The sequence below is a fragment of the Monodelphis domestica genome, chromosome 4 (assembly GCF_027887165.1).
Source record: "Monodelphis domestica isolate mMonDom1 chromosome 4, mMonDom1.pri, whole genome shotgun sequence".
In the NCBI taxonomy this organism is placed as follows: Eukaryota; Metazoa; Chordata; class Mammalia; order Didelphimorphia; family Didelphidae; genus Monodelphis; species Monodelphis domestica.
The window spans coordinates 369,759,203-369,785,274 of NC_077230.1; the positions used below are offsets into that span (position 1 = coordinate 369,759,203).

Consider the following 26,072-nt stretch of genomic DNA (forward strand, 5'->3'; position numbering starts at 1 on the left):
ACTCAACAGTCAAGGTTTTCTATATGTCTCTTCATGTCCTTCTCTAAAGCTCCACTGCTACACAGTGAAAGCCGCTGGTTTTGGCTGAGCACAGTGAAGGACCCCCAAGCTCCAGAAATCCTACCAGGCTGGGAAGCCTTGAAATGTAGTAGTGGCATGAGCCCAGCTAGCCCTGACTCATTAAGTTTGGAGAGGTTCCTGACCAGGTTGGCCCTGAGGTGAGCAACAATTTGACCACAGTAACTCACAAGCCCTTCTTTGCTGGGGCAAAAGAGTGATGATGGACTCTGTGTTCAGAAGACAGGCCAAAAATTGGAAGTTTTACAAACTCAAGGTCAACGGAGGTATAAGTTTTTAGCACTTAGCTACATCTAACTGTTCAACACCAACAATTCGGTCTCAGCCTTCAGTGGCAAATGAATAACTGCTAAAAAGTACACAAAACCAGTGTCACATCCAAAAACAACAATCACCACAGGGCTACAAATGATTAATACATTTTATTGATTCCAGGGCCAAAAAAGAGCAGCATTTGGTCAGTTAAAGGCGAAAGGCACCTTGTTTTAAAAATGAAACACACCACTGCAGGGCTGCTGTGTTTCAGCCACAAGAGCTGGGAAGGGGAAGGAATTTCTTTGGAATGAGACAATTTTCAAAGTGTTTTGTTTTTTTTTTCTTAAAGAAAGAAAAAGGATTCTTTATACAGTGTTTAGAAAAGAAGGCAAGAACAGAGGACATACACTTGTAAATAGCAATTGATGATGGCTTTTCCCTTGAGATTAATGGAGTTTATCATATCAAAGGTAAATAAAATGGGAGGAATCAACCTTCCTTGGCTTCACCTTTATAAATTCCATTAAACTTATCAAGCCACCGTTGTCACATACATTCCTCATCACCCTTTCGAACATGGGGACTATTATTTGGTCACATTATATGGGGTGTTATGGTCAGCAACCAAAATCTACCCTGTTATGAGGTACAGAACAGAGAGGAGGCAACAGGGGAGTAACTGCTCTCCCCATCTGGCATACTTAGAGGTCCATAAAAGACAAATGAGGTCTTAGGTCAATGGCTTTTCAATTACAATCACATTCCTGGATGAAAGGTAACTGTCCCCAAGAGATCCTATAGAATTAACACCAGGTCTTCTTCCTCTTCCCCACACTTCCACAAAAATGTATATCCCTCTTCCCCTAATATACCCTCCTAACTAACTACTGTTTATAAAACGCCCACTTGAATGGTAAAAACCAACAACCCACTGAAACAATCTCCCTCCAATACTTATATCCCTTCTTGTTCCTCACCAACCCCTCCCCTCTGCCCAACATTTAAAAGCTTGGACTCTTGCACTGAAGTTGGTCAGCAATGGTGCGGTCTTGCCTGGCCTGCAGTCATTTGGCTGAAATAAAAAAGGAAACAAGAGAAGACAAAATGCATTTAAGGAAAAAAAAAACAAAAAACCCCAAACAAACAAATCAGTATGAGGCTGACATCCAAGCCCAAGCCTCATGCCATTTAGTGGTAGCCCAATGTGCTTTATGGGCTAGGAGCCTCAGGGACTCCAAGAATATGGCTTAGGGGGGCAGGGATAAAGGAAGACGGAAACCAATCTGTTTTGGGATCCCACAGAGAGATGGTTCCCATCTTTAGTGCAATGGGAAGGGATTTAATTTGGAATCAGAAGAGGGTTCAAATGCTGACTCTGATACTTACTAACACTTGTATGAGGGGCAGCTGGGTGGCTCAGTGGATTGAGAGCCAGGCCTAGAGACAGGAGGTCCTGGGTTCAAATCTGGCCTCAGACACTTCCTAGCTGTGTGACCTTGGGCAAGTCACTTGACCCCCATTGCCTAGCCCTTACCACTCTTCTGCCTTGGAACCAACACACAGTATTGATTCTAAGATGGGAGGTTAAGAGTTTAAAAAAACAAACAAAACAAAAAACATACACCTGTATGACCTTGGGAAGGCTACTTCCCAACTTGGGGCTGTTTCCCCACTTGGCAAATGAAGAGCTGGCCTAAATGTTAAGATCCTGTCCAGCTCTAAACCTTCTTATGAACATTTTGAAGAGGAAGAAGGCAGGTGGTGGAGGGAACACTTTATTTGGAGTAAGGAAGACAGGAAGACCTGGGTCTGAATCCTACTTACTACGTATGTGATCTTGGGCAAGTCCCTTACATACTCTGCTTCTCAGAAGCCCCACCTGCAAAACAAAGGGGTTGGAATGGATGATCTCAAAGGGCCTTTCCAGCACTAAATTAAAATTCAACAAACATTTTACTGAACAACTAATGTGTCTAGCGTACTGGGCCAAGCCCTTGGAGAAGATACAAAATTTAGGGAAGAAATGGTGCCATGGGGTTTAGTCTAGTTGAGGGAGAAAAAAAATTGCCAACTGCCCCTATCTAGAATTTTTTAAGGTTTAACAAAGTGCTTTCCTCACAACCCTGAGACAGATAAATCAAGTATTTTTATAGACAAGGACCCTGAGGCCAAAGAGAGATTAAGTGACTTGCCCAGTTACAGAATTAGTAAGTGCTGGTGCTTGGGCTGGCTCTTCGCCCGGGCTGGGGTTCTTGCCACACTCCACCAGACTGCTTCTCAAAGACAACTCCAAGTCCCAAGCTCTCCCTCATTCGAAACCAGAGCAGTTCCTGAAGGTCTATGTACAAGTCTGGGGGATTTGAGGGAAGACGGGGAGAGAGATGAACTGGGCAGGGGCTGTCAGGAAACTGTCAGGGACTACAGAAATCCCATGGCCGGCTAGTCACAGGAGCCACGAGGCCTTGTCGCAAGGAAGACTCTGACCCTTGGCAGGGGTGGAGGGGAAAGAAGGAAACAAGGTCTCTTCGACATGGGGGAAACCCAGTGACTATACTGTTTTGCTTTCACTTTGGTCCCTTCTGCACTCTTCTCAGTAATCATGTGTTTTCCAATCAGTACACAGTGTTAGGCCAGGTTTCACTTTTCAGTAAGGAGTGGATGTTAGCCTTGAGAGCAAGAGCCAGAGAAGAAAAGTGGATGTGGCACACAGGAACACTCACACCAGACAGAGGGATGAATAATAGGCCCGAGTGAGCCACTAGCCAGACTAATGGGATCAAACCTTCTGGGAAACCCAGAGACAAAGAGGGAAGATGTCTGGGCAGGTTGGGGCTGTGAACTGCATCTGTGTTCCAATGAATCAGCAGACTAACTGGAGGAAGGGCAGAGGGTGTTATTCATTGCTCCAACTACCAAACCGAAAATGGTTTTTCCAGACTGTGCCATTTCTAGGTCTTGCATTTCAAACAATTTCAGTGAAATTAGCCCACAGCCCACAGCTTCAGAAGGAAAAGGGTGGTTCAACCAGAAGTCCGCATTTCCTGCCAACACAGAATGGGCTGGTTTGAATGTGAAAGGGTCATTCATTTCATCTAGGTTGTTGTATCATGCTCAGACACCAAAATGCAGAATAACTCCCTTGCAAGGAACTCTTATTTATTGCTTTATGAAGACTGAAAGCCTTTTGGAATAAGATTGTTACCAGAAGCTCAGATTTATATTCAGGATACCACATATATGTATGAGCTCCAATCACAGCTACAAAACTTATTAGTTGTGTATGGGCAAGTCATTTGGCCTTTATGAGCTGTGGCTTCCTTATTTGTTAAAAGGGATATAATTCTTACATTTCTTGTCTATCTAGGAAAGCATTCTACAAAACCTTCCAGGGCTCCAGAAAGGTTCATTATCATCCTCACTTTCTCTTGTTCCCTTAGGAAGTGATAGGGAATCCAGAAGATCCAGATGGTTCTTTTACTTGCTCTTGTTCCTCCTGGCTACAATTCTAGTTACCCAGATGCTTCCATGTGTGCAGAGGCCACTGCAACACAATTCTAGGTGTCACTCTAGGCTTCTGGTATCCACAGCAGTGGGGACCAGAAGAAGAATCACAGTAGCTCCCATTAGAGTCATGCATGCTTTCCTTTGTGCTAGTTTTCAGAACTTCTACATCAGCAGACTTCTTTGTTCATTCCGGAAAATGGTGAGAGCCGGATTAGGTGGGAATTCCCACCACCTCCCCGTTCCCACCTCCTTGTGAACTAAGTTTCAGGTCTCTGATTATCCTAATGTTGGGTAATTCCTTTCCTTTCTCAGCTGACTTCCAGGAAGGGTTCTTACATTCTAGAATAGTCACCTGATGAGTAGACAATACTCAGATATGGGATCTAGAGAGAACAAGTATGTTCTAAATGGAACTAGGATTATTTGCTTTCCCTTTTAACCAAACAAAACTCACCCTGTCTCTCTCACACACACATACATGCAAGCACCATTACATATAAATGGATGACATGACAGTTGTACACATGCCAAAGAAAGAATCAAGTGCTTATTTAATTAACAGCTTGAACACTGTGTCTTGCCGGCTGGGTCAACCTCCCTCTGTGCCCTCCCCGAGTAGACAGGAGGAGGATCAAGTGGCCCCTATGTGAACAGACCCCTAGATAAATATAACCACATCTTTACATGTTGCTTTGGAGAAGGCAGCCAGGATGTAGGCAAACACCACATCTGGGGACTGAGAAGCGTCCACAGCCGAATGGATCCCTCGCTTACTGTAGTACTTCACCAGGGGGGTAGTCTGAGAGTGATACGCCTTCAGGCGGGTTTTCAAAGCAGTTTCATTATCATCTGAGCGGCGAATCAAGGGTTCTCCAGTCACCTGGGAACAGAAAGAGGGTAATAAGTAGGGCGGACAAACTGATCACATTCCCTCCCCAAATTGTGATTCTCTTTCTTATGTTCTTCCTTTCCTCAGTATATTATAGTGGAAAAATGTGAAGTCTAAAGACCAGGGTCTGAATTCTGCCTCTCCTACTTATTACCCATGTGACCCTGAAAATAAGGGAGCTGAATTAGAGGATCTCTAAGCATTTTTCCTTCCTTAAATCCTATGAGATCCAGGTAGAAGACAGGCCACCTGACCATCACATCTTGAGATCCTCTCTGCTAAAAGAAGCTTTGCTGTTTTTTGTAAAACCAACCTGGTTCAAGCAATCTGTCCATAAATGAGACTGCCTCTGACCATTATCTGCCAGGTATGAGAGGATCAAGGAATTTTTAAGTGCTCATTGGGCTTGGATACTGTGGCTGCCTTTTAAATTTTAAACACCAGATTTTTCAAATGTAAAGGCCAATACAAGATAATTAACTTCTAAGACTGTTGCTAGTTCTCTCTCAGGTATATTCACTCCACACTGTTCTTCCTTTCCCTCATATTTCTGAACTTTCCAATGGTTCATAAATCTATCTTAATTGTCTTTTCTGGGGAAGAAGCAGGAAAGACAAAAACTTTAGGCAATAAGTACTGCTGGCCAGTTAAAGAGGAAACCAGGAAACTTTTGTCTTCCAAATTTACATACGTCATCCTTCATGTGCTGCTTAGGGGGATTGAACTCCTCATGGTAGGAACGGCCACTTGCAGGATGGATCAGCCTGAAAAATATTAAATGAATGTGAGCCCAGATGCCCTTCTCCTACCTGGGCTGCCATGGTGGACCCAGCACAGTTCCATTCCTTTATCCCCCAGGATAAGCATCATACTAAAAACAGCTGGGGTTCAAGGACAATATAAATTATGCTGAAACTTTTTCTATGTTCTTCATTTCAGATTACCCACTGAGGTGTACCATGATCAAAAATGAAAACAAACCTCTGTCTCTGGAGGAAATTAAAAAATAACCTCATAGTAGAACATGTAGCAAAGCTTTTTGAGAACACAATGATGAAAAAATAAACAGTAATTCTAAAGACAATAACAGCCTGATCTCAAAGACGTTACAAAATAAATACAGAAAAGCAGCATGTCCTAGAACAATGATGGTGAACCATTCAGAGACAGTGCCAGGCCTTGCCCCCACCCCAGACTGAGTGCCATGCCCATCCTCCACCAGAGACCACATGCTATGCCCCTCCCCTCTTACCCCACACAGGGGAGGGAGAATGTGCTCCCACTGGGCTTCTGGGCAAAGAGGGGCAGGTGATGTGAAAAAATGTCATCGGACAAAGTGAAAAGGAAGCAGGTCTGCCCAAGGTTCTCTGCCTTTCTAGTAACAAACTAGGGGTGGGGGTGGGAGGGGGTGGCCTCTTGCCCACAGAGAGTGCTCTGTGTGAAATCTTAGGCACCCGTGCCATAGGTTCACCATCACTGGCCTAGTGGATTGGGTACTGTAGTTGGGAAGACTTGGATTCAAATTCTACCCTGGTCACTTACTGTGGGGACCCTGGACAAATCATTTAAAACGTATTTCAGTTTCCTCATCTATAAAATGAGGAGATTGAACTTAATGACCTCAAAGGTTCCTTCCAGTTCTAAGATTTATGATCTTATCATGCATCTCTAAAGGTACTCTTAACCTTTAGAGTAGTAATCTTCATGTGTGTTTTTTTTTTTAATTTGGCCAAACTCTCTAAACAAATGGAACTCTACATTCAAGGAAAACTTCCTTTTTGGTTCAATTTGCATTTTTCTTATCATTGGAACACAGGTTAGTTAACAAAATATCTACATATAATCTTTGCTTAGCAACTACCAAGGCTCTGCCCTGGCACATGGAACTGCTTCCTCTGTGGCCTTCCAAATCAACAGTGGCTGCTTTCATTAGAGCCCATTAGCACATCAGACAAGTACTTGGTGAGGGACTCCTCAGTGTTCTCCAGAGCAGGCCCAGAATGAGAAGCTGGGGATCCCAGCCAACAGAAGGTTCCCAATGGATGTTAGCATGGTGCTTTACAGCTTAAAATCACACAGACTCTATCAGGTGAGAACAGATGCAAGGTGACCAGAAGGGAGCTATGAAGTCTACACACACATGTTTAGGGAGGAGATTCTGTATATTTGTGACTAATGCATACATTCCTGAGATCTGGAAGAACTCCTTGTTATGCATTTCTGTCCTATGATTAAGTGATGCAGAGCCACAATGAGAAGACCAAGTGAGATCAACAATGCTATCCCTTGAGAGGTGGTGCAATGCCCTGGATATAGAGGGGATAGCATCTAAATCTCAGTTCTGCTCCTTTCATTTTGACCCTTCCCAAGTCCCCGAATCTCTTTGGGTTTCAGCCTCTTTATTGACAAAATGGGAGGGGGGCTGGGGCAGATTATTTCTAAGAGACTTCCCAATTTTAAAAAATGAAACCAAAACCTTTATCTCCTGTCTTGAAATCAATATTATGTATTGATTCGTAGACAGAAGAGCAGTGAGGGCTAGGCAATAGGGATTAAATGACTTGCCCAGAGTCATACAGGTAGGAAATGTCTGAGGCCAAATTGAACCCAGGAACTCCCATATATAGTCCTGACTCTCTATTCAGTGAGCCATCCAGCTGCCCTCAGAGATTTCCCAACTTTAAATCCTATTATCTAATCACTGGCCTTCACTTAGGGGTGGGGAGGTAAGAGTTGGGACTCTCATATTCTTTTACATATTGGGGAAGCATAGATGGAAGAGTCACTCATTCCCTATTCCCTCTGCACATACTGGGATATGCTCCTTCCCATCCTCACACACCTACCCAGGGAAATGCTCAAAGCAATTTAAAGTAGAACCCCAGATCTGGTCCTGGGTTTGGGTCCTGGGGAAGACTGCCCACCTGAGAATCTCATGTACAACTTTGAGATGCTGGCCCAAACAGTTTTTTGAGATACTCTTTACTGCAGTTTTCATAGTATAGAACTGGAAGGATGCCAAGTCTATGGCCATGGACACTGTAAAGCAGGACTTTCTGCTACCTCAGTTTCTTACTCTACAGACGGGGGATGCCTACTGCACAACAGAGAGGGCAAAAGGCCAGTTTGACAAGGAAATCATGCTGTCAGGTCTTTTTGATAAGAAGTGCCAATTAATGAAATCCTATTAATCTAACAGTGATAGACAGATTGCATTTTTAACAATCTTGATAGACCAAGTTGCTACATTAAATCAAATATTTAATCAGCAACCTGCTACTACTACCTACACTTGTGTAATAAAGTCACTTGAATAACTTCAGTAACAGGTTCTAGCCAGGTAACACCCAAACCTAGAATATCAGCCTAGCTCTTATTACCATTTTAATTCTGGATTTCCTACTACTGCCCAAGAAGGACCATTTCCCTACCAGAAAGTCACCTCAAACCGTAAGTGCCAAACGTGGGTATGCTCATTAGGTGTGCTCCTTCTGCACCATCCCTGCCTCTTCTCTGGCCCAATTCCAAACTGGTCTAACAGAAGACCACTGACTTGGGGTCTGAAGACTTTTGTCCCTGGCTTGACTCAGTCAATTTCTAGATATGGGCTGGCCTTTCCTAGTTGTAAATTTCTCATTTGTGGAAAGAGGTGATTGGATTAAATGAGCTCTAAGGTTCCCTCCAAGAGAACTACTATTCAGTTGGCTATCTGGGATAGGAAACTAATTTTCTGTCTCCTCCAGTCTCTGGGCTCATTGGTCACCAGGGCTTCTGATTATTTCCTCTGAAATGCTGTGTATGTGTGATTTCGGGAAGTTCCCTTAATATGCTCTGTCCTTGGTATCCTCCTCTGCAAAATGGACATCATAACATCCCTACTTTACACATTACAGGGAGGCTTATAGAACCTGTGTAAGGGACTGATACAAAGGCAGAAGCTTTTCTGAAGTCCCCACTCAAGCACCTTTCATCCTGCCAGAATATCATACAGAAAGCCTTTTTCAAACTTCCCAATGCTATCTACCATTTATTATGGTTTTAGCTTCCCTCGCCATCCCAGTTACAATTCTCTGGCTGTACTTGAAGGTGCAATGTGCGCAGGGTTGAGCTTAATGCAGGAAGAATGCCCCCTTGCCTTTGCTTCTATTAATGCTGGGCTAGTGGGATATTGGCTGCCATAAGCTTGAAGGCTGAGCTCTGAAAGTCTGGCTTTAGCCCAGCTCACACCAGCCTCTCTCTGTCCTCTTAGCAATGAGGGCTCTGACAACTGTGACTTCATGTCTACTTGTTCAAAGTACAGTAAGTTTCTTCTTTTTGGGTGGGGGCAAGAATACTGCCTTATCTATCTCTATTCTTGATGATGTTCGGCACGGTATTGGGTGCACAGGAGACAATTAATATTTGTCAATTGGTTGAAACAAAAGTCTCAATGGTTTAAATGATTTTTCCTAGACTTTGCCTCCCATTAAAACAGCAGCACCCGGATGCCTTCAGTTTCACGTTTTTGGACTATGGATCAGACAGTTAATTACCATGTCTACTGCATACTATGCTAGTACACATATGGATTTACAAAGTTATGTCAAACTCAACTCTATTCTCGAAAACATCTTAAAGATAGTGGAGTGAGCTACATGGATCACATCTGGGATGCCCCGAGTGGTGGTCACAATGGCACAATATCTTCACTATTGGGCTCTACTACTCTGTTATTCTAGGGATACCTAATTAGAATTCAGTTTCTCAACTTCCCCATACCACTCGCAAACAACCAGCTGGAAACACTCCTGCCTTACAGGGCTAATCTGACATCAGTTCCTGGTCATGTCTAATACCTTACAGGATCAGTTAAGAGGGAACCACCCTGGCCCCAGTAGAAGCTCCCATGTATGGCTAAATCTTTTGCACCACACTCTACCCAAGGATAATCCCTCCATTCCCAATTGCCTGCCATTCCTTTCCCTGTCTGAGCTCTTCCTGGCAGCTTGTGTTGAGTAAAACCTGCTTGTTTTGTCCACATCTCATCTTCCTAAGTAGTCCAGAGAAATTTCCCTTGATATGCCTGACCTCTGGTAATGCATCAGGACACTCTAAGCATATAAATCCTTGCCTAGGACAAAGGTCCAAGCAGCTGTGCCTACTTCCTAAGATTCATTTTAGGGAATGGAGAGAGCAAAAGCTGGTTATTAATTCTGTGTCCCACTGGTAGGAACTCCATTTCTCTATTAAAGTTTTTTTTTATACCAATTATACATAATAACAAATTTCTACAAGTTTTCTGAAGTTATCAGATCCAAATTATATCCCTCTTCCTTCCCTACCCCCTCCCAGAGTTGGCAAGCAATTCACTCTGGGTTTATATAGGTATTACCATACAAAACATATTCCCAGAGTGTTCATTTTTATAAGTGACTAATCTTATAAAACCCAAACCCCTCTCTCACTTCTCTGATACATGGAGTGGGATTAGGAGCTGGCCTTGACCCTCATGTCCTTTGGTTCCTCTTTTCCTGACCTCATAAACTAAAAGGTATGGTAACAAAGAGCTGAAACTCATTCGGCCAATCTCTATAACTCTGAGTCATATACCAGGATGCAGCCAGCTTTGTCAAGCAGCACCTCATGTTTAAATGGTACTCTTAAAATGGATTTGTGTCTATTATACCTTGCTATAGTTTGAGAAAGCATCAGAGAAGTCTGAAAGGAGGGGTTTTAGGAGTTAACTGGATGGGGTTGGAGGTGCAGGGAAAGCAAATACCTTCCTGTGATTCTCCGGATGAGTAGAGAGTCGGCAATGCTGAATTCAATGACTGAATCTAGCTTTTCATTCCTCTTGTCCATGAGTTCATCAAGCTGCAACAAAGAGCAGGGCAACACATATGTAAGCTTCTGGAGTTGTGGCCTGCTCCCATCTTCTCTTAAGAAAAGGTCATGTTTAAGCCTTCCTCCCACCCCAGGCATTAAAACAAATTCACATACCATTTCTGCCTGTTTCACAGTCCGAGGGAAGCCATCTAAGAGAAAACCATTCTTGCATGGAGGGCTGTCTAAGTTCTTCTCGATAAGTTCCACAACCATATCATCGCTAACCTGAAAGTTAGAAATACCACTGAGATGTGAGTGAAAAATAAGGTAGTTCCTATTTCAAGGAATTTATACTAGGGGAGTCAATACAGAGACAAATGGAAGGGTCAAGGAATTCTTAGGACCAAAGAGGGGAACCTGGAGGCAACTGAACCACTACCAGTGGGAAGAGGGAAGTGGGCCTAAGGATAGGAGTCAAGCAGGGATTCTTGATTCCCTCTGATGGGGTCTGGGAACCTTCTTGCCATGATAGGTGAGGAAGCATTGAGCAGAAAGGGGGGTTGGGGGCAGGACCCTAGTTGGTGACAGGCCCTCCAGGCCCAATTACTAAACATTAAGAACATATCCTTGACCTTACTGCAGCAGTGTGGGCTTTTCTCAGTGCTCCGACATGGAAGAGAACTGAGAATAAAGAAGTGAGTTTCTCTGATAGATCCAATCTGGAGGTAACATATCTAATTAGAATGGATAAGTCTAAAACTTTTTGTCTGTCCAGTGTCTTCTCACGCTATGGTTTTGTTTGAATCTTAAGGGGAACTTGTCTTCCCACCTCCATGGTTGGCCATACCATGCTGTCATGACTACAACTTCCTTCCTTTGCTGTCACAGAGTGAGCTGGGTTAGAGGAGGCTTGATACCCTCTTAGGGATTTGTTGACACCAAAGAGGGCCAGTAATGGAGTGGTGGTGGGACTATAATAGAATAGACCAGCTCTGTGGATTTCACAATTGTTTCTTGGTACATAAATGTGGGAGACTAGGTGGGAAACAGGGAAATACTCGTGTGAACAATCATGGTTATTAAGTTAATACTGCACAGCACAGAATCGAGAGTTTAAAGATCATCTAGTCCAGAGATGCCCCTCTCCCCTTTTTAAAAAATATATTACAAAGGAAATATGTTATATTGAAATAAGTGTTTCCAGAAGTAACTTGCCCAAGGTCACTAGCAGCAGAGCAGGGTTTCAAACGTGGTGATGAAGAACTCAGGGAGAGAAAACCCCTCCCCTCAAATACATTTCCCCCAAATTCAAATGAAAAGAAATCTCATGTTTTGATAGGCCTGCATCAAAAGGGCAATTCCAAAACATTTTTCCTAACTGCTGCACAGGGAATGCTAGTCGGTCAGCTGCTCATACTCTGATGTACCAGGGCCAAACGGGCCTAACGGGCAAAGTACAAGCTTGGAGAGTAAGAGAAGGCTAAAGATAAGACTGCTGCTATATCCCTGCACCAAAGTCCACAACAGCCTGTCAACATGACTCAAATGGTGCCATCCTAACAAGAGGTAGAGAGAGGGGAAAGGAAAAAAGAACCCAAATCTGGTTAACAATTCTTAGGGACAATGTGTTTCAGAGGGAAATGATAAGTAGTGGCAAGTATTGAATTTCAAGTCAGAAGGGACCTTAGCAATCACTTACTACAACTCCACAATCACAGGCACAATCCTTTACGAAGCATCTCTAATAAGGGGTTGTCCAGCCTTGAGCAGATAGGGAGGTCATCATCCCCAAGGAAGCCCATTATATTGTTGGCTAGCTCTGATTGGTAGCAAGTTATATCTTTGAGGAGTGCAGAAAAGGTTTAAGATCTGGAGTCAAGGAAACTCTATTAAAATCTTGGGTCCAATACAGATTACCTGTGGAACTGTGGACAAGTCTTTCACATAGGCTTCAGTTTTCTCATCTGGAAAATGAAACAGGGCCTCCAAGGGCCACTCGAGCTGATTCCTATGGTCAAAGTAAGCAAAAATTTGCTTCCCTTTAACTCCTACTTACTAGTTTTCATCCTGTCCTCTGGAGTCAGAGATGACAGAAGACAGCTGTTGTATATTCAAGTGTTCTCACTCCCTGGGAAAGGAAAATCCCTAAAAAGCCTCCATCTAATATTCCAGGAAACTAAAATCTACTAGGAACTAAGGGCAAATATGCAAAAAAAAAAGAAAGAAAAGAAAAAAGAAAAAAACTTCTTTGGAATATCATTGTCATAATATACCTTTAACATAGTAGATGCTTAAAAAATATTTAGTGAATACCACTACTAGGTTTGTATTCCAAAGAAATTAAAGAAAAAGGATGTGTATGTACAAAAATATTCATAGCAACTCTTTTTGTAATGGTCAAAGAAAAGGAAACTGAGGGGATATCCATCAATTGGGGAATAGTTGAGCAAATTGTGGTATATGGTTGTCATGGAATACTACTGTACCGTAAGAAATGACGAAGAGGATGAGTTCAGAAAAACTTGGAAAGACATGTGACTGATGCAAAAGTAAAGTGAGGAGAACAAGGAGAACACTGTATGTAGGAACAGAAATAATGTATAATGATCAATTGTGAAGAACTAAATTGTTATCAGCAAAGCAAGAATCCAAGGAAACCTCACAGGACTCATGATGAAAAATGCTATCTATAGACATAGAAGGAACAGATAGAATCTGAATACAGATCAAAACAGACCATTTTTCATTTTGTTTTCTTCGTGAGTTTGTTCTTGTATGTGTGATAGATGCCTTCTTTCACGGCATGAGGAATATGGGAATATGTCTTGCTTGGAGAGTACTAGTATAACCTATATCAGACTATTTACTGTCTCAGGGAGTGGAAGGGAAGGAAGGAAGGGACAGAATCTGGATCACAAAATGCCAGATAGCAATTGTTAAAAATGTTTAAAAATAGAGCTTATCGAACTTGAATTGAATCATAAACCCTTTAAAATCAATCATAAGAGATTAAGTCACTGAAAAATTAAGCCAGACAATAGTATATCATAGTAAAAGGAACGCTGGCCTAAAGACATGAGCTACAGCTTTGCTGGGTGACATACTAGGAATGAAATGCTGAGTAACAACATTATTCAAGACCCTTATTCTATTCACAATGAGCGGGGTTGAGCCACACAGCGACTAACAACCCTTTTGTGCCTTGCATGACCTGTGTTAGCACATACTGAAAATGAACTTTCACAAAAGGCCAAACTCAATGCTTTGTTGTGGGCTGAAGGTGACCTTGGAGTCTGGAAGGCTATGCCAACAGAGTACAAGTTCTGGCAGGTTCTATCAAGTAGGGAAAAGTTTTTAAGAGCTTATTACAGGAAAAGCAATGGAGACAGAAAGACAAAAACAAAACAATTCTCCCCTTCAAAGAACTTACTTCTATTGGGGGAATGCAAGACATGCACAGGTCTGTAAGTAAATATAAATTGACTGGAGACAGAACTAGCTAACTGAGGAAGCCAGAAAAGTGGCACCTATGCAGTTCATGAAACCAACATAAAAGTCTTCATCTACAGGGGCAACAGGGAGGGTGGGAAGACAAAAATCAAGGATCTTTTCAAGTCCTGAAAACAAGATCTCCCCATCAATAAAATGTTCTTTCTTTTTAAACCCGTAACTTCCATCTTAGAATCAACACTGTGTATTGGTTCTAAAGCAGTAAGGGTTAGGCAATGGGGGTTAAGTGCCTTGCCCAGCGTCACACAGCTAGGAAGTGTCTGGGGACAGATTTGAATCCAGATTCTCTCATTTCTAGGCCTGGCTAATCCACTGAGTTACCTAGTCATCCCCCATTAACTGAACGTAAGAACTACTTGTTGAATACAGCAGCTACATTAGGTCTCTTAATAGGTAAAATATTTTTTAGAAGTGCATGAGGGGTAAAGGAAGGGAAGAAAGGAAGGAGTGAAAGATTAGACAGCTTTCACTTATTTACCTTTTAATTTAATTTAATTTAATTTTATACTTATTATGTTTTGTATAATAAGCAATGATATAAAACATACCAGTGCAAACACAGCCTTAACAGCATGGTAAAAAAAATATTCAAAATAAGATAAAGGCCAAGAATTTACCTCATTAGATTTCTGCTGTTCAGAAAAAGTTGAACAATTCAAAGTAAAATATTCTTTTGTCTATTACTTAAGATGGCCAAAAAAAAAAGTTTTGTAAACACATAAGTTCACCAAACCTACCAGTTTTCCAGCATCCATTGTCTTCTTGAGTCTCTGGCCCAGCTCTGAGCCGGAAGCTACCATAGCCCTCAGCATGTCCCCTGTAGCCAAATGGCAAACACAGTAACTTTCAGCCAGCTTGGGAGCCTGCAGAGGGAAAAAGGAGGAAAAAAAACAAAAAGAACAAGAAGCTGTTAGCATACCCTTTAGATCCCAACATGCAGGAGGACATCTGAAATTCTCAAATTGGATATTCTTATGCATAATTAGAAAACATAACTGAAAAAACCTAGTTCACATCAGTGATTTAGGGCTGGAAAGTTCTTTGGAGAACATCCAGGTCCCTCCTAGGTATGAGATGAGTAACTTGAGTCCCAGGGGTTAAATAATTTCTCCAAAGTCACAAAGGTAGCAAATGGTGGAGCTAAGATTTGAACCCAGGTCTTCGATCTACAAAATCATTCCTCTAGCACATGGCACAAGTTCCTCACATTAATCTTAGAACAAAACTGTCATGGCATGACAACAGGTAGATGTGTGCGTGTGTGTAGTGTCACAAAATCTTGAAATTAGAAGGAACCGTAGAGATTTCCTAGTAAGTTGAACCAAAACTCGAAGCAGGAACTTTCTCTACAGTATCCCAGCCTCTCCATGAAGGAAGACCTTCAGTTGACTGCAGGGGACTCAATTAGATGAGGCACTACTGGACCACTCATTGTGAGAAAATTTCTTCATTTTAGCAGAAATTTGCCTTTCAGTAACCTTTACTGGTTCAAATTCTGTCCTCTGGAGTCAAATAGAACAAGTCTAATCCTTTGCCCTTAGATAGCCTTTTGAGTAACTGAAGACAGTTCACCTTCCCCCCACATCTTATCTTTCTAGGTTAATTGTCCCCACTTCACTCAGCTAATCCTTGTATGACATGGTTTCAAATCCTCTCATTCTGAGGAAGTGCTTCAGTTTTGTCAAAATTCTTCTGAAAAGTGTAGTGCCACAATTTTCACAATACAGTAGATATGTTCTGACTAGGCCAAGGAGAACCAGATGATTATCCTCTGGTGTGAGCACTGTGCTGGTTCTACATTAGCTGTTTGAGGCTGCTATGTCACATTGATTCAAATGGAATGTGCTATAATTGACCATAACCCCATGTCTTTTCCCTTATGAACTATTGTTGGGGGCTGCTGAGTGGCTCTGTGGACTGAGAGCCAGGAGGTCCTGGATTCAAATCTGGGTTCAGACACTTCCCAGCTGTGTGACCCTGGGCAAGTCACTTAATCCCAATTGCCTAGCTCTCACTGCTCTTCTGCCTTGCAACCAATACACAGTATTGATGCCAAGATGGAAGGTAAAGATTTTAAAAAAGAAAAAAAATTTAAAGAAAAAAAGAATTGTTGTTTAAACTGTGTCTCTCTCAGTTGACATTTGAGTTAAAGAATCTTGCTGTACAAGTGGCAGGCTTTTACATTTATTCTTTACAAACAAAAAAACGACCCTTATCTTCTGTCTTAGAACTGACACTAGTATTGGTACCAAGGCAGAAGAGTGGTAAGGACTAGGCAATGGGGGTTAAGTGACTTGCTTGGGATGGCACAGGTAGGAAGTATCTGAGGCCAGATTTGAACCCAAGCCCTCACCACTTCAGGGCCCAACATAATTATGCTTATTAAAATATATTTTATTAGTTTTGAATATACATCCACTGTGCCTTTAAATCATTCAATTCATTAGTTAACCATTCCTACTTAGTTCCATTGGTAAATCTGATAAACTGGCTACTTGTGTGGTTGCTGTGGTTAGAGTCCTAGGCCTGGAGTCAGGAAGACCCGAGTTCAAATCCAGCCACACGCTTATTAGCTTTGTGATTCTGGACAAGTTTGCTTCAGTTTCCTCAACTGTAAAATGAGGCTAATGATAGTACATATCTCTCAGGATGGTCAAGGATCAAGTTAAATATTTGTAAAGGAATGAGGACAATGCCAGTCACACAGCAGGTGCTATATAAATGCTAGCTATTAATACTATTATTAATATGTCTTCATCCAAGTTAGTTACGAAAAAGTTAAACAGAACAGACTATTTAAGGTTAATGAGGACTTGAACTAAATGAAACATTAAAAATGTTTTCAGTTGTAGGATCACAAAATTTAAATGCCATCTAGGGAAACTTCAGGGCTAAACATCACTCCCCTAGGAAATATTTCCAGTGGTTCCAAAATCCCTCTAGGATAAAATGCAAATTCTTTAGCTTAGCCTTTGAAGTCCTTCAAAAGTGTGGTTAGAGTCCATCCATCTTTCCTGACTCATCTCACATTATTCATCTCCATGTGCTTAAAAAAAAACCCAACACAACCTTCCTTCTGGCTTAGAATTAATGCTAAAGTATCAGTGTGAAGGCAGAACAGAAGTAAGAGCTGGGCAACTAGGGTTAAGTGACTTGCACAGGTTCACACAGCTAGGACCTCTGTGCACTTGAAATATCTGCCTACTTGCTATTTCCTGAACTTGAGACTGCTCCCGCTTCTATCTCCATGCAAAGGTTTGTCTCGTTCTATCTGCAATGCTCAATCTTTTTACTTCTACTTCTTAGAAGCTTTACATCCTGCAAAGATCTACTCAGATACCATCTCCTAGGTGAAGCTTCTCCTAAGTAACCTAATTATTAGTGCTTTCTTCCCCTCAAATTACCATGCTGTTATCTCCTCTGTAACATCGCCCAGTGGTCCATCATTTGGCCTATGCTTGAACTTCTCTAAGAACAGGGAAATCAAGACCACCAAGGTGGTCTGTTCCACCTGACAGCTTTTTCTCCTTCACTTCACTATCATTTCCAATGATTAATTCCAATTATGATTTAAAGCCACATAGAATAAATTTACCCCCCCCTCACATGACTATAGGTTGACAAATATTTGAAGATAAGCAATAACTAGATTCTCCTGCTCAGTCATAAGTGATAGGGTTAACTATTGAAGTTTCTTTAAGCTAAACTTGCCTAGTTCTTTTAGCTGCTGTTAGCTTATAAAATTCAGAGCTCACTTAATCCAACCCCAACATTGTGCTGATGAGAAAACAGGCTGAGAAATTAGAGGACTTGCCCAAGGTCATAAAGGAATTATGTGGCAGATCCAGGTCCTCTACCTCTAACCTAATACCTGTTCTCCTATACCATATTGTCTTAAAAAGAAAAATTGAGATCCATAATTGGTGCTATTCCTTTTAGCTTTTAATTAACAGACTACTTCATAGGAATAAATTACAGTAAAATCAAAACAAAAATTGGATTTTAAAATGTTAAAAATAAGGCACTCTGAGAAATAACTGTAGGCCATTGGGCAAGAGAAAGTCTTTGATATCCTCCAAATGGGTTATTGCCACACCCTAATCCAAAATAGGGCAAAGTTTTCTTTTAATTTATCTCATTTGTTGAAATCAACTCAAGGGAGAGGCTGGCTGTGCATAGGATAGGAAAGGCAGAGAAACCACAGAAAAGAATGTCACAACTTTCCCCCCCAAAATGACTGGCATCCAACTGTCAGTGTTGGTGGGGGGAGGGGGAGTGCCATGCTGGCATGGCAACAGGCCTTGAAAAAGAGGGTTGGGAGGATCTAACTCTTTAATTTCCAGTTTTGAATAGCTGATCAGCCTTAGGAACCTTAAAAATCATCTAATCTCCCCAGTTTATAAAATGAAACCAACACCCAGGGGTGAAAATATCTGAGATCTGAGTCCATGCACCCCTTCCTTCCTCTCCATTTAGCAATACTTTGTCTAGGTTCATTACTTCATGCCTAAACTACTATAATTAAGTCTCTGAAAGGGTGATCCTCTATTTTCTCTTTCCTCCAAATCAATGCCATAATATCCTTAAGGTATGTGCCATACCACCCTACGACTCAAAAGCTTCTGGATTTCACTCCACCCAAAGCATAGTTTGTTTCTTAGCCTGGTAGTCAATCTTCCACAATCTGCCCAATATTGTTCTCTCCAACCTTATTAGAATGGAGGGTTTAGGGCTGAAAGGGCCCTTTACAGGCAGTGACTTGCCCAAGGTCATAAAGGCAAACCTAAATTTAATGAATGCAAATCCAATTATTCTCTAACTCCCACAACTTATAGCCACTTTCCTTCCAAACTAAGCAGTACAATCCTGCCTCACCAGCAGTCCTTCCACAACCCAGCTCCACAAATCATTTGTCTAGCACTGCCTGCTTCCCACTCTGGTTAATACCATCTTTTATTCACTAGGCTCTTCCCCTTGGCAAATCAAGTTATGAGGAAGACAAGAAAGAAGAGTCCCTAGCCTCAGGGTCATAGTCTAGGAAAGGAACTAAGACAGGTGTGAATGAGAGGTATAAAATACTATATTAGTTCAAAGCAGTGACAGATTTCTGGATAGGGAGGAAAAATTAATGGAGAAGCTATATTAATCAGGTATTAAAGGATACACCTGTTGTTTACATGGCCTTTAGCATCAGCTATTTAAAAAACAACAAAACACCTTTGCCATCTGTCTTAGAATGAATACTAAGTATCTGGTCCAAGTAAGAAGAGCAATAAAGGCTAACTGACCTGCCCAGGGTCACACAGCTAGGGAAATGTCTTAAGGGCACATTTGAACCCAGGACCTCTAGTCTCTAGGCATGGCTCTAGCCACTGAACTACCTACTTGCCCTTATTTTTCTTTATGTATCTATTTCATTTCCCCAATAAGACAGTAAACCTGCAAGGACAGATACAACAGATACTCTATTTTATGCTTTTATACCACTAGCACCTACAGGGAATAAATGTTTAAGAATTAGTCTTACTTAAAATACAATTGCTCAGAAGAGCACTAAGCATATTGCAACAATTCACAAATAGTAGTGGGGTGCATTTTTAGAAGGTTTTCATGATGTGAGAAATTCCCTTGAACATTTTTTAGCTTTTTGCTAATAAGAATGTAAGAAAAATGATTTGATTTGCAATGCAGACAGTTGCAAGGTTAAAGAAATTAAATATGCCATAGTTTTATTATGATTATTTTGAACACATCTGAAAAGCAACCTGGTGGAGGATGTGCAGTACAGCAGGGGGTGTGGATCCCCGATTTGATTCTGAATCTTGGCTCCCACACTTAGTAACTCTGTGGCCACAGGGAAGACTCCTTCCTTCCTCATTTGAAAATAGGGGAAAACCCCATGCACTCCACTCTCTCCCAGGGTTCTCACAAAAGGAGTCCTCTTTCAGACCTAAGATAACAGCACAGGACTGGCTGTTAGCAGGTACCTTGGTGAAGGTGAGAGAGGTCTGATCAGGAGTCAGGGGCCTGGACACTGGCCAGGGATGTCCCTCCCTTTCTATTGGGGAACCCCATGGCAGGTCTCATTCTTTTGGGGTACAGCCTCAAATTTCTCATCTTAAAAAAGATAATGGTAATCTCTTTCCTCCCTACCTCCAAGGGATGTTAGAGGGATAACCAAAGAGTCATGTGAGCATAAAGTATTATTAGAAGGAAAAGACTATCACAAAAAATGTAGTAGTGGCATGAGACCAGACCAAAAATGCACTGGTAAAGTTCTTTTAATTAAAACAAGCTTATGTATTCTAGAGATTTTTCAACTGAGTAAAATAATTACTTTAACAATATAAATAGGGGGCAGCTGGGTGGTTCAGTGGATTGAGAGCCAGGCCTAGAGACAGGAGGTCCTGGGTTCAAATCTGGCCTCGAGACACTTCCTAGCTGTGTGACCCTGGGCAAGTCAGGTAACCCCCATTGCCTAGCCCTTACCACTCTTCTGCCTTAGAACAAATACAAAGTATTGATTCTAAGATGGAAGGTAAGGGTTTAAAAAAAATATATACTTAGTGTATTGGTCTGAATATTGAGTTGCTTAGAATATAGGCTGGGCCTCTAAAATGAGAACTTTTTGGCCAAGAAAACCACACACACAGACACACACCACAAAACACAGACAAAAAGATTTTATCATCACCCCTGACAGAGATTACAATCTTTGGCGACTTAAGATGGTAACTCTGAAGCCAACCCGGTGGTGAGCCTCTCTACATTAATGGGGGCTGGCTTGTGGACAACCAGCCCATTATTGTTTCCAAATGTAGGCTTTGAATACAGAGTTTACAACCCAGCTCTGTCACTTACTAGCTGGGTGATCTTGGACAAGCCACAACTTTTCTGGGTCTCAGTTTCTATCTGTAAAATGAGGCTCGAGCAGCTAAACAAGACTTTTTCTAGCTCCAAATCAACGATTTTCTGTTAAGACATCAGTCTTACCTAGAGGCAGCTGGGAGCACCTCCAACCCCAATTACAATGACTGGAACAACACTTTAGGGGATTCAGTGAAAAAAATAGGTAAACAAAATTGAAAATATCTTTACTGTAAAAATTGGCCAGTTAAGGGAGGCAACTGGCTATTCATGTGGTCCAGAGCTGAACTGAATTACATCTTCTACAGGTGGCTGCTGGGGCAATGTCAATAGCAACCAGGAACTTTTGGCAAATTCACATACCACCACTGAGGTTAGAAGGGGAAAGAACCCACCCACCTACAGAAGGTTGCTAAGAACCAAATGCAAATTCTACACTAAGGTTTATGTGGACAAAAAACAAGTGGAGAGGGATGATAGGCCAATTCAGATTTTATACAGCCTACTTTGGAGAAGTAGTCTACATGTGAAATGGGATAGTTAGACGGAGCAGTGAATATGGTGTAGGGGTAGGAAGACACTTCTTGAGTTCAAATCTGGCCTCAGATATTAGCAGTGTAATAACTGGGTGAGTCACTGAACCTGTTTGCCTCAGTTTTCAAATTTGTAAAATGAACTGGAGAAGGAAATGATAAACTACTCAAAAACTCAAATGGGGCCATGACCAAAAAACAACTGAGTATTGACATACTTTCAATTTAAAAACTAGACTTTACGTTTATAAGTCAATCATAAGCCTTCCTGCCAGTTCAGTACTAGAAGCTTGACATATTAAGTTTTTTAGTTAATATTTTTCTCCTGTTAATTTTGATCTCTAAGATGAGATTTATTGATTTTGAATTTCCAATGATTTTTTAGAATGATTATAAAGAGATAGGCTATACCTTCAGAAGTCACCCCTGCAGCTAATTGCTTGGTTATTACTGTGAATCCTAGTATTTAAAAGACTATGACCAGGTTACTGACATGAAGGCCTTTGAAAATCTCATAATTTGTTTCTAATAGTTTACCTTTTGACCTGAAGTAGCTGGTATTAGGAAAGGATGATCTCTGGATAAGAGGCACCATGGTGTAGTATAATGGTGTCCAACTCAAATAGAAATGGAGGCCACTAATGATATATATGGAACCTCGAGGGACACATACTGACTTAATATCTGTTTTATTATATATTTTATTTAGTTAAGCATTTCCCAATTGTATTTTAAAATGGTCTGGGCTGCCTTCAGGAGTATTGTGAGCCACATCAAAGCCACCATATACCCACTCTCTGGTATAGTAGAAAAGTGGCTGGACCTGGGAGGCATGAAACCTGGGTTCCAGTTCTCCCCACAACACTCACTAGCACTGTGATTATGTGTTAAGTCATTGGAGCCTCAGTTTCCTAATCTGTAAAAGGGACTCAGTTCTCTACCTATCTTAAGGATTGTTGTAAATAAAGTGTTTTGCAAAAGTGCTATGCCAGTGTGTTATACCCTATCAGTAATTTCTGAAAACACTAAGGAAAAAAACCCCACACAGTTGGGACAATAATCCCTGCTGCTACAATAATGAGCTTCAGGCCTTAGATTTTTAAACCAGAATGTGGAGGGGACAGGAATGTTAATACCTGAGAATCTCAACAACAGAATCTCAGGGTAAGCATATTAGGGTAATAGATGTCCAGCTTGGATCTTCCAGAAGGGCAGTAAAGAATGTAGCAAGGAAGCATTCCATCCCTTATGGCAGTGAATAATGTCTTTTTACCAATAAGTTAAATGTACAAATCTTTCCGGTTCACCTTTAAACTGTCCATCTTTCCAACATTTTCTGCCTTATTTAATCTAAATGATTATTCAATGCCTACTGTCTAAGTCCTGCCCTTAAGGAATTCAAAACCAAGGAAGTAGTCTATAGGTAATCTAGAAGATCTTTTCCAACTCTAAAAATTCTATGTTTCTAGTTAAGGGATCAGTCTCTAAGAGCTCTTAGGAAAGCGTACTTCAAAAGACTTGGAATCCTCATGTGCCCAGAAAGCTGACCTGGGTAATGAATAACAGACCTTAGATGTTAAAAGATTACCTAGGGGGCAGCTGGGTGGCTCAGTGTATTGAGAGCCAGGCCTAGAGACGGGAGGTCCTAGGTTCAAATCTGGCCTCGGATACTTCCGAGCTGTGTGACCCTAGGCAAGTCACTTGACCCCCATTGCCTAGCCCTTACCACTCTTCTGCCTTGGAACCAATACACAGTATTGATTAGGCGGAAGATAAGCGTTAAAAAAAAAAATTATCTAATTGCACAACCAAATCCCTCCCCCCATTTTGCAAAGGAAGACCCTGAGTAACAGTGATTTGGCTGAGGCCAACAACTACCCATCTTTCTATATGTACCTATTCCTATTAATACTCCCCCCATCTAACTACTGCAATCACTCATTGTCTCAGCTCTCCTCTTTACTGCTAAACTTCTTCAAAAAGCTGTCTATACCCATAACTACAATTTCTTATTACTCACTTCTCTCCAATACTGCAATCTGGTTTCCATTTTCCATTACACTACAGAAAATACCCTCTTCAAGATCAACGTTCTCCTAAACTTTCAATTTGATAGCCTTTTTTTTGGGGGGGGGGGGAGTGGTTCTTATCTTTGTTGTATGTTATATTCAACAAACATCTATTAAGTGACTACTGTGTGCTAGGCAGCACTGGGGAGGAGCTTACAATCATCTAACAGGGCAGAAAGCACGTGTACACCTAAGTATAATGACAGGTGCAAAGGATACATTCCTGATAGTAGAGGAAGTAATTCATTTTAATAAGAATGATAATATAATAGTTGACATTTATATAGCACTTTCGGGTTTGTAAAATGCTTTACATATATCACCTCATTTGAAGTTTCATGCAAAAGGTGGTGCCTAGTTGGCCCTGGAAAGGAAATTTCAACAGATTTTTTTTGGGGGGGGAGGGGGGATCCATTATGGACTTGGGCAAAAGTGAGAAGATGGAAGAAAGGATAAAATAAGAACAGAGCAGGGGGAGAGCAGTCCAGTTTTGCTAGAATGTGGACTGTGAAGAGAAGTAGCATGATAGCAAAGCTATTGTTGATCACCTTATTAAAAAAAAAAAACCCATATCTTCCGTGTTTGGCTCAATACTGTGTATTGGTTCCACGGTAGAAGAGTGGTAAGGCCTAGAAAATTGAAGTTAAGTGACTTACCCAGGGTCACATGGTTAGGACATCTCTGAGGACATGTTTGAATCCAGGATCTCCCTTCTCTAGGCCTGGCTCCCTATTCACTGAGCCCCCTATCCCTGCACTCCCCATTACCTCTCATCACCCCTCATTCTATCTGATTCTCTCCTCTCCTTTGGCTGAGGCACTACTTCTCCTGTTTCTTCTTCTGACTCTCTAACCACACTTCTACTATCCCCTAACCCAATCTAAAGGAAAGCTGCAAAAACGCAAATGTAACACTGAAAATTTTCCCAACAATCCAACAGGTTGCCTAAGGGGCAGGTAGGATTCTCTTTTCTTGGAGGTCTTCAAATAGAGGGTGAATGGACGACCCTCTCCCTCACCGACCTCTTAAGGGTTTATGCACTATTTGTCATGGCCATGTCACTCTCCCTGATGGCTTCAACAACTACTTCCTTTTGAGTGGCTAGATGTTCAGCATTGGCCTGTCTTCTGGACTCCAGACCCAAACCTCCAATTTTGCACAGGTGGCTAACCTTTCACCTAGATGCCTCACCTAGAAAAGGGAGCTCAGTCTCGCCTTAAAAACGAGTCTTCTAATGTAAGTGTTCTTTAGTTTAAAAAAAAAGTGGGGCAGGTAGGTAGCCCAGTGGACAGAGCCTGATCTGGTTCAAATCTGGCCTCAAATACTTCCCACCTGTGTGACCCTGGGCAAATCGTTTAACTCCAATTGCCAAACCCTTACTGCTCTTCTGCCTCAGAATGATACCTAGTATCAATTTTAAGACAGAAGGTAAAGGTTTAAAAAACTAGTAACTGTTTCCATATAACTGGTTTCCTTTGTAACTTTATTTTATATATTTAAAGACCTTATTGAGAATGAGTCCACAGGCTTCACCTGACAGTCACAAAAGAAAAAAAAAAGGGGGGAAGAACCTTGCCTGTCCTGGTGGATAGGGAACTGGCCTTGGAATCAGGAAGATCAGGGTTCAAAAGCTCCCTCCGAAACTGACACGCCATGTGACCGCGAAACGCCTCCCGGGCTCAGTTTCTTTATCTGTCAAGCTGGGGGGAGTGGGGGAGTGAGGGGGGGGCAGGAACCAGCTCTAACCCTACGACCTTGTGCCGCCCTTCGGCCTGGCCTTCTCCTTGGGCTCCCTGCTCTTCCCGGCACTCCGTTACTCCGTTTCCAGACCCTGGGTTCGAGTCCCGCCTCACCCCAGCCGACTTTAGGCTTGCCCCGGCCCGGCCGCTCACCTGCGTGCCCTTGCCGGCCCCGGGAGGCCCCAGCAGCACGGCGCGGATGCCCCTGGGGGGGCTCTCCTTCGGCTCCGGCGCCACGGGCACGCTGGGCGCCATTGTCCCTCACTCGCCGATGCTTCGACCCTAACGCCGTGGTTCCAAGACCTCTGGCTGCCCGGTCCCGCCACGCACGCTCCGCTACGTTGCGTTACGTTACGTTTACTACGCTACGCCACGCAGCCACGCGCTCCGAGAGGCCCCTCGCTCCCACCGCCCCTTACCGACGATAGACGTTTCCCTTTACCAATGATACCCGACACAGTGTAAGAGGTCATTTCTGATTGGAGAAAACTTTGTGAAGGGGCGGGGCAGCTTCAGTTTGGGGAGTAGGCGGGCTTGCGGAGAATCAGTCTAGAAAGGGCTGGCTAGAGAGATTGGTGGCAATGAGTTCGAATCCTTATTTCTACCGAATAGGTTGGGGCGCCCTCTGTCGTCTGACTTCTAATGAAATATAGATCCAAGCCAGACTGTCACAGGGCTGAAAGCACCTTAGAGATCGTTTAAGTTCTGTGTTGGAATCATCTCATTCAAGGAGTTGATTGTTAAAATTTAATTGGGAGTATTTACACTGGAGATTGGAAAATGCTACAAATCAGAGCTTGATTTATTGCTCTGATTGACTAGA

At 42.2% G+C, this 26,072-nt stretch overlaps 1 protein-coding gene across 2 annotated transcripts; it reads right to left on the reverse strand.

Moving 5' to 3' along the window:
- Positions 1–481: 481 nt before the first annotated feature.
- On the reverse strand, positions 482–25,611 carry AK2 (adenylate kinase 2). 2 transcript variants are annotated; one of them, XM_007492906.3, is made up of 8 exons: positions 25,403–25,611; positions 14,779–14,904; positions 10,706–10,816; positions 10,485–10,579; positions 5,418–5,490; positions 4,522–4,717; positions 2,158–2,212; positions 482–1,405 (listed from the first exon to the last, which is right to left on the reverse strand). In XM_007492906.3, the coding sequence occupies exons 1-7, from the start codon at positions 25,502–25,504 to the stop codon at positions 2,184–2,186; spliced, it is 732 nt and encodes a 243-aa protein (XP_007492968.1). In that variant the 5' UTR covers positions 25,505–25,611; the 3' UTR covers positions 482–1,405; positions 2,158–2,183. The 2 variants fall into 2 exon arrangements, with proteins under 2 accessions (XP_007492968.1, XP_001366699.2); XM_001366662.5 differs by lacking the exon at positions 2,158–2,212.
- Between the last annotated feature and the right edge of the window lie 461 nt (positions 25,612–26,072).